The sequence below is a fragment of the Polypterus senegalus genome, chromosome 4 (genome assembly GCF_016835505.1).
Source record: "Polypterus senegalus isolate Bchr_013 chromosome 4, ASM1683550v1, whole genome shotgun sequence".
Lineage (NCBI taxonomy): Eukaryota > Metazoa > Chordata > Cladistia > Polypteriformes > Polypteridae > Polypterus > Polypterus senegalus.
This window is the reverse complement of record NC_053157.1, coordinates 237,024,007-237,036,234: the sequence shown is the minus strand read 5'-3', so window position 1 is coordinate 237,036,234 and position 12,228 is coordinate 237,024,007. Positions and strand designations below refer to the sequence as shown.

The 12,228-nt window shown below is 46.4% G+C and overlaps 1 protein-coding gene across 2 annotated transcripts in view; it reads left to right on the top strand.

Moving 5' to 3' along the window:
• LOC120528235 (zinc finger protein 345-like) overlaps nucleotides 1-12,228 on the top strand; it is an 18,410-nt gene extending 6,182 nt beyond the window's left edge. For both annotated transcript variants that reach the window (XM_039752353.1, XM_039752352.1), the window contains exons 3-5: nucleotides 923-1,078; nucleotides 5,874-6,396; nucleotides 10,460-12,228. In XM_039752353.1, coding sequence (XP_039608287.1) covers nucleotides 5,994-6,396; nucleotides 10,460-11,694 — 1,638 coding nt within the window. In that variant the 5' untranslated portion in view covers nucleotides 923-1,078; nucleotides 5,874-5,993 and the 3' untranslated portion in view covers nucleotides 11,695-12,228. The remainder of the gene's footprint in view (nucleotides 1-922; nucleotides 1,079-5,873; nucleotides 6,397-10,459) is intronic.

Here is a 12,228-nt window from a genome sequence, read left to right as displayed (position 1 = left end):
TGGGAGGAAAGACACGGGGAGAACATGCAAACTCCACAGAGGGAGGACCCGGGAAGCGAACCCGGGGTCTCATAAACTGCGAGGCAGCAGCGCTACCCACTGCGCCACTGTGCTGCCCCCCTTGCTTAAGTGACATTTTGATGCTTCATTTTAGTGGTCTCATTTGTGGTTCCCCCGCCCTCCTCGATTGCTTATTTCAATCTTAAACGGCTGCATTCACTGTTCTAATGGCTCCTTACTAGCAATAAGATGTAAATGACAAAGCAGCCAGCAGTTCTCCGTCTCGCTTGTTTCCATTAATATCTCGGTGTGTGTTCATCACGCACTGTTTGATTTAATAAAAGACTTGGTAGAAAAATGTGACAGACTGAAAATGATCTGCTTTTGGCTCAGAAATCATTTGGCTGATATCCTTGGAAAGGAAAACAAATCTACGAGATGAGAACCTTACATTGCAGACTAACAAGCCTGTTAGATTAAGTAACGGGCTGAGATTGGCAAGGATTTGGTTTCTAATGAAGCCATTGGGTTGGAATGAAAACCTGCAGCCACTGCGGCCCTCCGGGACCGACACTGCCCACCCCTGCTGTAGAGGATTTCCGCCACACCCGGGCGAGTCCTGATGAAACCACCCAGAGCTGAATAAAAGGGGCCGCCTCGGTTTGCCAGGGAGAGGAATGGAGGCGGCACAGAAAGAGAGGAGGAAGAAGAAAGAAGGGACTGAGCATTGTACCGTTTGTCTGTGGGGAGCGAGGGGGAAAAAAAAAAGCTGCCCCATGACACATAAACGTGCGTGACTTGTGCCAGTCTGTGCCCGAGTTTGGGGAGATTCCATAACAGAATAAAGAAGAGCCTCGATCCCGACTCGCGTGGCAAATTCACTGAGGCATCTAATCGCCTTTTTCTTTTTTTCTTCTTTCAGTATCCTCAACTTAACTTCTAAAACGGTCGTCGAATCGCACAAAAGGCAGAGAAGACTTGTGTGAAGCGGACAGACGCGAGGAGGATCATCTCAAACGGGGCAGAAGCTGCACTGAGGGAAGGACCCGTAACGTGGTGTGGGCTTTCCCACAGCAAGGTGAGCCACAAAACGTTCAGGTTTATGAACGGCCAGCTTCGTCATGACTGCCACTTGTTTCAGTTCAGGGCTACTGTGGAGTTGGCGACGTGAACCAACCTGAAGGGGGGTGCCAGTCCATCACACAGCCAGCCACCGGTATGGGTCAGTTGAGAGCTGCCAGTTAACGGGGCACACTTGGCGTTTGGTTTAGGCCGGTTTGATAACGTTGTGATTGTTTCGGATAGACAGTGTCACAAAAAATAGACGCAAGAGTCATTAAAAGGTACGGGGCAGCCACCCGTATAATAATATTTCCTGGCTTCAAAAGAATAATAATGCATTTTATTTAATAGGCACCTTTCTTAGCACTCGAGGTCACCTTACAATGAAGTTGACCAACATCCGTAAAATAAAAATAAAGAGCCTGATAAAAAAGCAATAATTAGCAAACAAAGAAAGATAACTGGATGAATCGTTCACACTGATGCGCTCAGTACGGAGTCCAAAACAGAAGTGAGGAGTTTGGGTCAATATGGTGGCTTTAAAGGCCAACAAGGGAAGTGAGGTCATCCAGGGCGGAAGAGGAAGGGCTCGGACCAGGATGTGACGTCATCAAAAGGGCCGCCCACTGGAAAGGCTCTCCGCTCACAGGTTCCATACCGACAGTGACGTCCTCGGAAGGGCCGGGAAACTGGAAGTGACGTCGTCTTGGGATTTCCCGTGAACGGTCTGTAGGCTTTAGACCCTTCCGCTGCCTCCCAGGCGCACGTGTGTGACAATGGATAGAGAGATCGAAACGTTACAAATCTCAAAGGAAATGACAGGGTGGACCAAAAAGTCGTACATAACTGATTCAGTACCATTATCTCCGCTCACAGGATGGGGTTTTGGGCTGGGGTGAAGGGCTCTTGGCATGGATGGATGTTGGAGCCAATCCCGGCAAGCATCTGGTGCAAGGCAGGAACAATCCATGGACGGGGAGAATATGCTTGCGCGTACACACACACATGCAGAGGGGGCATCGTCTTTTGGACTGAGAGAGGAAACCTGGAACACCTCACCCCTGGAACTGCGCCACCCCACAAATAACGTATATAATGAAACTAGCTGTCCCCGCGTTGCTCCGCCCACACAGCAGTGAAACGGGACAAACTTTAAAAAGCAACTAAACAAATTTACAAAAAAAATGTAGTTCTGGCCAAGCGGAAGGTCGGTGCGCTCCCACGTCAAATGTTGTCATTGCATCTGATTGTGTTCAGCTCTGACGGGATAGCGTCCCCCACGTTGGGCGCGTGATCTGTGGCAATCAGCAGCTACCCTCTGAAACACACGGAGCTCTGATCTATCTCTCTCTCTTAAAAATGTCAAACGTTACTCCATAACAATCTGTAGATGATAATGTCTAGCTAAGCAGAGGCATGGTGCACTCCAACATGTGGCGTGAGGTTGAGCGACTTGAATGGAGGCTGGTGAGTGAGTAAGTGAGGACCCCGCCCGGCTTCCTACTCCCGAGAACCCGCCTCCCTACGCCTCGAGCCCCGACCCCTCAGCCCACTGCATGTCTCTCGGATTCGCTCAAGTAAATTGGTATCGCAAGTGAACTATGATCCTTAGCGCAATGAGCGAAGCCGCAGAATCTTCCGGAATGTTCCAGCAAACTCAGAAAAACTTAGAAAACCCAATCTAAATCCGTTAAGTTGCTCTGTCATTCGCTAGCTAAGCGGAGGTAAGGTACACGCCCTGAAGCTTGCACCTGAGTGAGGAGGGTCCTACATCCCCCTCCCCTCAGCCCGCTGCATGTCTCTCAGATTCACGCAAATCCATCGGTACCGCAAGAGAACTCTTCATACTTAGTGCGATGGAAAAAATTTGCAAAACCATCCGGAATGTTCAAGCAAATTCTAGAAAAAAAAAAAAAAAAAGCTGATCGAAATCCATGAAGTTGTTCTCTTGTGAAAGCAGACAGACAGACAGACGTTGGATTTTATAGATAGAGAGATAATGGAAGGAGACCTGCACTGCACTTTGTTTTGAGGACGCATCCTGCGCTTGTTCATGTCCTCGTTTGCACGGCTCACCTCAGTCAGGTTATCGATTGAAATCCGTTAAGTAGTTCTCTCATCAAAAGCAGACAGACAGACGTTGGATCTTACATACAGTGCATCCAGAAAGTATTCACAGCGCATCACTTTTTCCACATTTTATTATGTTACAGCCTTATTCCAAAATGGATTCAATTCATTTTTTTCCTCGGAATTCTACACACAACACCCCATAATGACAACGTGAAAGAAGTTTACTTGAGGTTTTTGCAAATTTACTAAAAATAAAAAAACTGAGAAATCCCATGTCCGTAAGTATTCACAGCCTTTGCTCAATACTTTGTCGATGCCCCTTTGGCAGCAATTCCAGCCTCAAGTCTTTCAGAATGTGATGCCACAAGCTTGGCACACCTATCCTTGGCCAGTTTGGCCCATTCCTCTTGGCAGCACCTCTCAAGCTCCATCAGGTTGGATGTGAAGCGTCGGTGCACAGCCATTTTAAGATCTCTCCAGAGATGTTCAATCAGATTCAAGTCTGGGCCACTCAAGGACATTCACATAGTTGTCCTGAAGCCACTCCTTTGATATCTTGGCTGTTTGCTTAGAGTCGTTGTCCTGCTGAAAGATGAACCGTCGCCCCAGTCTGAGGTCAAGAGCGCTCTGGAGCAGGTTTTCATCCAGGATGTCTCTGTCCATTGCTGCAGTCATCTTTCCCTTTATCCTGACTAGTCTCCCAGTTCCTGATGCTGCCACCATCACGCTTCACTGTAGGGATGGTATTGGCCTGGTGATGAGCAGTGCCTGGTTTCCTCCAAACGTGACGCCTGGCATTCACACCAAAGAGTTCAATCTTTGTCTCATCAGACCAGAGATTTTGTTTCTCATGGTCTGAGAGTCCTTCAGGTGCCTTTTGACAAACTCCAGGTGGGCTGCCATGTGCCTTTTACTAAGGAGTGGCTTTTGTCTGGCCACTCTACCATACAGGCCTGATTGGTGGATTGCTGCATAGATGGTTGTCCTTCTGGAAGGTTCTCCTCTCTCCACAGAGGACCTCTGGAGCTCTGACAGAGTGACCATCGGGTTCTTGGTCACCTCCCTGACTAATGCCCTTCTCCCTCGATCGCTCAGTTTAGATGGCCGGCCAGCTCTAGGAAGAGTCCTGGTGGTTTTGAACTTCTTCCACTTATGGATGAATGAGGCCACTGTGCTCATTGGGACCTTCAAAGCAGCAGACATTTTTCTGTAACCTTTCCCAGATTTGTGCCTCGAGACAATCCTGTCAGAGGTCTACAGACAATTCCTTTGACTTCATGCTTGGTTTGTGCTCTGACATGAACTGTCAACTGTGGGACCTTCTATAGACAGGTGTGTGCCTTTCCAAGTCATGTCACATCAACTGAATTTACCACAGGTGGTCTCCAATGAAGCTGCAGAAACATCTCAAGGATGATCAGGGGAAACAGGATGGACCTGAGCTCAATTTGGAGCTTCATGTGAAAGGCTGTGAATACTTATGGACATGTGCTTTCTTAATTTTTTTTATATTTTTAATAAATTTGCAAAAATCTCAAGTAAACTTTTTTCATGTTGTCATTATGGGGTGTTGTGTGTAGAATTCTGAGGAAAAAAATGAATTGAATCCATTTTGGAATAAGGCTGTGACATAAGAAAATGTGGAGAAAGTGACGCGCTGTGAATACTTTCTGGATGCACTGTAGAGATTATAATGTTAACGGGGTACAAAGACGCACATAACTAGCCTTGTCAAGGAGTAAGTTAACAGAGTGGGAGAAATTTACTACGATAAATAGACAGGAAGGATACTTTATTAAACCCAAGGGGAAATTCCCATACTCCAGCAGCAGCATACTGATCAAAAAAACATTAAATTAAAGAGTGATAAAAATGCAGGTATAACAGACAAAAACTTTGTATAATGTTAACTTTAACCCCACCCCCCCGGTAGAATGGTACTATATAACATCCATCCATCCATCCATTTTCCAACCCGCTGAATCCAAACACGGGGTCACGGGGGTCTGCTGGAGCCAATCCCAGCCAACACAGGGCACAAGGCAGGAACCAATCCCGGGCAGGGTGCCAACCCACCGCAGGACACACACAAACACACCCACACTAGGGCCAATTTAGAATCGCCAATCCACCTGCATGTCTTTGCACTGTGGGAGGAAACCCACTCAGACATGGGGAGAACATGCAGACTCCACGCAGGGAGGACCTGGGAAGCAAACCCGGGCCAACTAACTGCGGGGCAGCAGCGCTACCACTGTGCCACTATATAACATATACTGCCTTTATCTATCTGTTATATAGTACCTTTACCTATCTACCTGTCTGTTTTATAGTGCCTTTATCAAACTGTTATATAGTGACTTTATCTATCTGTCTGTGTCTGTTATATAGTGCCTTTATGAATCTGTATTCATAAAGCCAGGCCAGGTTCTCTTTGAAATGGTGGCCTTAGTTCAGGTCAGATCCAGCCTTTAGATCTTTCACTGTTGCATTTCACCCAGCATGCATTGGACCTTTGCTGTCAATCTGAATGGTGAAAAAAATGAAAGAATTGTAAAAAAAATTTTTTTTTGTCTTAGCAGGCTTGTTGTGAAAACTTACTTGATAAAGAGACAAAGTCCAGTTGACTGAGTCCACAGCATTGCAAATCTCTCGAAAAGAAGCGCCGTGCTGGCAGTTAGCCCAGGTTGTTTTTGACGCCTTAATGTGGTAATTCTGTCGCTTTTTCATTTTCACAGATAAAGAGGAGCCGCGGTCCCAGCTCACGTGGTAAATTCACAGTGGCATCTGATGGCCGCCAGGCCAGGGCTTGAAATCTGAGAAGAGCAGACACATTAGAGAAGAGCTTGGCCCAGATCATGGCTTCAGCCCAAGAGGAGGAGGACCCGGATCGAAGAGCACCGTGGCACATTAAACAAGAGGACTGTGAGTGGGGCGCGCCAGAGGAGGTGCGCGTTAAGGTGGAGGAGTACGAGGGCAGAATCTCCGTTTTTAAAGTGGAGGAGGCCAACTGGGAGGCTGTCAAGATTAAGGCGGAGCATCCGGAAGATTCCTTGGAGAGTCGGCGACTGCTCCACCGGGACAGCAAAGACAGTTTAAAGCAGGAGGTGTCTGAAGAGTCTCATTCCAGTTTGCACCCCTTGTTCACTAAGATGGCTGCCCAGGAACTGAAAACGGAGATACCCGAGTTTGAAGAGGGAACCACCGAAGGAAACTGGAGAAAATCAGAGGAGCAACATTGGCCTGGGAGTGCAGGAATAAGTAAGTAATGTGATTTAAATATAAAAAAAACAGTGACACCGAGAACACCAGCAGTGGCTCTCGTGATGTTTTTAAGAGCAGGATACCCATTGTGTTCAATCTTCGTAGGGAACAGCTGCTGGTGTCCAGCACCGGATATTTTTGTACATAAAGCTGTGGCTTAAGCAGTGAAGTCCTGTCGAGAGGCGTTGTGTAATGTGTTGTGTTTCGTCAAAAGAGAAGGAAGGCCTAAATTATACCCAAAAAATCAACACAAAATCCTACCCTCTCAACATTAAAGTCAACTGGAGTGATTTTATTCAAAATCCATAGACTCCACTCATTTTCCGATTCAAACAGATGTGCCAACTTTTACTCACGTTGAGTGATTTGTTTTTATCACTTCCAATTTAGCTGACATCTGTATCCAGGGTGACTTACAGCTTTTTGAGACCAAACGGCTTCTGTTTTGTTTTTTTTTCCTTCTTCTTCTTTTATCCTAATTGTAATGCAGAGAGGTCTTGTGACTTCCCAATGGTGTCAGGAGTGAGATCTGAGCCCACGACCTCGGGCGTGTTGCGTTTACCACTGCGATTCTCACGTCTGCACCCTGACAGACGTTACAGTGAAGTGCTTCGGCTGTGTTAATGTGTTGTGTTGAAAACTCGAAAGTCCACGGGGCCTGTGGCTGCTCTGTTTTTATCTCGGAAGTCGCCAGAAATGGAGTGAGGGTCTGATGGACCCCCGTATCCCAGCATCCTGCCTGGAGGAGATTCACAAAAAGGCTTCCGCTCAAGTGGGCTGACTTTGGGTTAGGCCGGACCAAAATGCACTTCACTCTGAACTCTGCTCAAAACAAATCAAAAAAGAGAGGATGACAGGCAACCCCTGGCTAGGATAAAACTAAAAATCTTTGTAAAGGGGGATTTACTGATAGAAATCAAAAGAGGCAAACCTAAACCGGAAACAAAATCCATCCTCGGGCAGAATGCATTCAAATTGTCCTGCGTCCGACTTCATTTCCCAGCCTGTCTTTATAGGACTAGACTTTCTTGACCCGATAGATACTTTATTAATCCCAAGGGGAAATTCACATTAACTCTGTGAGGGATGAATATTTTTTCCAAAAAACATAGTTTCTGAAAAGCAATAGTTTCACACAGAAATCATCATAAAACGTCTGTTGCTGCATGCTGTGGCTGCCAGTTTGCCAAGATTGTGCGGCAGGCTTGCTGCCAGGCTGTCTTTGCATGGCAGGGGCATCAGCAACGGTGGTCACGGTTGCAGTGCATTGCAATCTGGTTTCTGCTTCTTGCCATCGTTAAGTGGCAGTCCTCCTGGCGAACATTACCGTAGGCGTGTCGGCGACATGACCCTGTTTCAGCACCACGATTAGCTGGGGGACCAGTCAGCTGAAGCTGGAACCTCACATTCGTTTTCGATCGCTTGTATCAAAATCGGAGTCCGACAAGTCAAAGTCCAGTTCAGAGATAATAATAGGCAAAACTTTGTCCACGGAGTATTTTGCTTTATGCATTTTTTTTTGTTCTTTATTTCACTTTATACAATTTCTTGTATTAGCAATTTGTTAATTTTCACGTACCCCTTTGTGTCAGCCATTGTACAGCAATTACACGTTAAGGGCCTTGCTCAAGGGCCCAGCAGAGTAGGATCTCTTTTGGCAGTGACGGGGATTCGAACCGGCAACCTTCTGGATACCAGCACAGATCCTTCGCCTCATTCTCTTCGCTCTCTCGTCCATTATGTCTTGTTTGCACCTTACTACTCGCGCAAGTGCAGGAAATCCCGGTCAAACCAACGAAGCTAACTTTCCTTCCAGCAACGAGAGTACAACTAAAACGTAACGGTTGGTTTTGTCACAGTTTACGGTTGATAACCATCGTCGACTCCTTTTCGACAAAAGTCGACATCAGCCCTGAAAGCGTTAACAGTGACGGACGGGTCGTCCTGCTTTATGGGGATCCACCCACAAAATACAAGGAAGGTAAGAAATTTGAAAGGCGCACACAAATACTAAATAACGGTTCCGGTCAGGTTGGAGAGCAGGCACTGCTACAGCGCGTTGCTGCACCCACCACATTTTGAAATGGCTTGGGATCCTAGTTGGCAACCAAGGCAGACACGCAGTCCAGTCCCACCCTCCGAAAATGACTGCAGCCAAGTGTTATGTGGGCATCCCCTTGTTTCCGATGGGAGTGTTAGCTCCGTGGAAATATGTTCTTTTATATTGCGGCGTTTTAATAACCGTTTAGTTAAATAAGTATAAAGTATAACGGCGATATCCCTCTTTTCGGCGATAGGCGGCGACAAAGTCACAGAAAAGACAGAATATACTTAGCTTGTTTAATGCGGCTTACGTTGCTTTAAAACGACAGGGAAGACCAGTCACATTTCATTGTTAACCACGGGGATTCGGTCGTGTAGAAATGGCTTTTTTCTGTCACAACGGAGGTGGCCTTGGAGTCTATGGCTTCCACTCCCGCAGGTCTTCAAAGCTTGGCAAGGTTCCCGCGTTCTTTTTATATTGTGTCCACACGACCACATCCCCCAGTACAATGCCAAACAAGGTAGACAAACTTAGGCTAAGCAGCAGACAGTCAGATCATATAACACTTAGGCCTTTTAGGGCTGACAACAGCTGTTCTTGTCTGTCTTTATACTTTGCCTAGCCCAGCAATTCTGAAAGTTGACACCCTGTGCTAAAGCTGGCTCAGCTCTTCATGGCATGTATTACAGAAAAAGAATGAAAAATACATTTAAAGAGATCTAAAACAGATACAGTGACACAATTCTTAATATTATAACAAGCTTAGTATAACACCCCTTGGCCTTGTCCAACAATGAGGGTCCTCAGCAATGAGCTGGATCACCCTCGGGTAATTGTGCCACATGGCCGTAGTGGCGTAACTGAGGCTCCCTCACAATGCAGGTCAGGTGCCTCATTCGGGACTCCATGAGCAACACAAAGTCAAACCAGCAGCACCCAAGGATTTTCCAGAGAGACACACAGAACTGAAGGAGTCCAGTCTTCATCTCAGGTCACTGGGTAGCATCCATGTCTCACAAACAGGAAGCACCAGGACTCTAAAGACTTGGACCTTTGTCCTTTTGTGCCACACATCCCTGTCCAGCGACCTCATGACCCTCCATGCTCTCCCAACCCATCTACTGAGTCACCTGAGTGGTAAGTAAACCTCTCAATGACGAGGTCGACTCTCTCTCCGCAGACAGACACACTGCTGATGGCCGTGCCCAGGAGGTCATTAAAGGCCTGACTCTTTGGTTTTTATCAGGACTCTCACAAGCCCAGACCCTCGCACTCCTCAGATAATAACAAACACATTACATTTTAAAGAGGGTACATAATTAGACAAAATACTATAAAATTTCACAAAGCAGAAGTTAATGAATCAAAAATGAACAAAATGAAAACATTAAACTTAGGCCTAGGGCTTAAACGTGACAACTGCAGCAGCTTTGGACGTTGGGACGAGACCAGCCTTGGTTGGGCTGCCAGTCCATTTTGGCACTCATTGAGCCCCACTCACTTTCAGCAAGGATGACGGCTGAATGTGAAGTATTTGAAGCCCAGAGTCCCGGGAACCAGGGGGCAGTTGTACCCACCACTTTGCCACTGTCGTGCAAGCACAAATGCGTTTTGTATTTTTCTAAAACTTCAAAGTGTCATCCAATAAATCGCAGCCAGGAAGAGGAAAGTCAAACGTGCGCCCGTTGCTGTAGGTCATCCTGCCTGCCCTGCCCCTCTAATGTTACTCTGCCAAGCTTTGGGCTGCAGCCACGAGGAGTTGTGCCACCACGCGACTTATTAATGGAAAAGAAGATCTAAATAGAATTGTAGACGCTGCAGGGCACATTGATGGATACAGCGGGCACATCTGTGGGGTATTTGAGGACGAGGGGGGGAATGAGCAGACAGGCGGAGAAGATGAAAAGTCCACTCACACAGAGCAGTGAGGCAGCAATACCAAGCAGGGTGCCACCTGTCTCTTTTTATAACGTATCTGTTCAAAACGTTTTAACTAAATAGTGTGTTTCATTGCAGATTTACCGGAGAATGGCAGCTTCTCCCTGTCTACTTTTGCTCAGACCTCGCTTCAGTGCAGGCTGCCACAAGAACACAGCAACGAGAAGGTAAAGAAATCAACTAGTGAAAATTTGACGGCAGGCCCTTTCCAGTGCAGTTCACCTCCTGCCGCCAAACTAACGCTGACAGAAGCCGTCGACGGCGATCGACAGCAAGTACGCAGCACAGATCAAGAGGATTTGCCTGCTAGCCAAGAGTGTGAAAAAACTTCCAAATGTAAATCTGTACGTGAAGATAAGTGGATTCACACGAGGCAGAAACCATATGACTGTCCTGAATGTGGCAAACTATTTCCATGCATTAGGAACCTTAACCGACACAAGAGAATCCACACGGGTGAGAAGCCCTATTGCTGTCCAGAATGTGACAAAAGATTTGTGCTCACCGGCTACCTGAAGAGCCATATGAGAGTCCACACTGGAGAAAAGCCGTACTGCTGTTCGGAATGTGGCAAACGATTCTCCCATAACTCCAGTCTTCAGACCCATTTAAAAATCCACACTGGAGAAAAACCTTACTGCTGTTCTGAGTGTGGGAAAAGATTTACACAAATAAGTGATTTTCAGAGCCACAGCAGAATTCATACTGGAGAGAAGCCTTTTTGCTGTGATGAATGTGGGAAAAGGTTCTCACAAATAAGCCATCTAAAGTGCCACATGAGGATTCATACTGGAGAGAAACTTTATGGTTGTCTGGTATGTGGCAAGCGGTTTATAGAGAGTGGTACACTTCGCAAGCACGAGAGAGTTCATACTGGTGAGAAACCTTACATCTGTTCTGAATGTGGCAAACGATTCTCGAACAACTGCAGCCTTCTGAACCACACGCGGATTCACACTGGAGAAAAGCCATATACTTGTTCTGAATGTGGCAAGCAGTTCTCGGATGGGCGTAGCTTTCGCAGCCACAAAAAAATTCACACTCAAGGAAAACCTTATTGCTGCTCAGAGTGTGGCAAACGGTTCTCTTACAATAGCTGTCTCCAGAACCACACCCGTCTTCACACTGGGGAAAAGCCATTTCGCTGTTCTGAATGTGGCAAACAATTCCCGACTGGTAGTGGCCTTTACAGCCACAGACGAATTCACACTGGAGAAAAGCCCTATGCATGTGGAGAGTGTGGCAAACGATTCTCTGGGGGTAGTGCTCTTCGTAACCACAGAAGAATTCACTCGGGGGGGAAAGCCATATAGCTGTTCTGAATGTGACAAACGATTCCCTAAACTGTAGTGCTCTTCACAGCCATAAAAGAAGTCACACTTGAGAGAAAAAAAAAAAACCTTATTGATGCTCTCATTGTGGCAAATTGTTCACGCCTTTGTACGGTGATTTCATACCAAGGAGAAGCTATATTGACTGTTCTGAATGTGAAAAAACGATTCTTACAAAGAAGTGCTATTCAAAGCCCCACCAGAATTCATTCTGGAAAGAAAACTTATTGCTGTTGTGAATATGGGAAAGGATTTGCACAAACAAGCATTCTTCATGACCACATAAAAGTTCATATTGGACAGAAACTTTATAGTTGTCCCCAATGTGGTGAGCGGTTTTTAGAAAGAGAGAGAGAGGGGACCCTTCATAAGAAGTCTCACTGCTGTTGTGAATGGGCCGACAGCTGCTCTCATTAGAGTGGTTTAAAAACGGTATTGTAATGACGAGGCCATTTCATTTGTTTTTTGCTTTACACTGAAGACATTTGGGTTTTAAATTAAAAGATCGGGACAAGA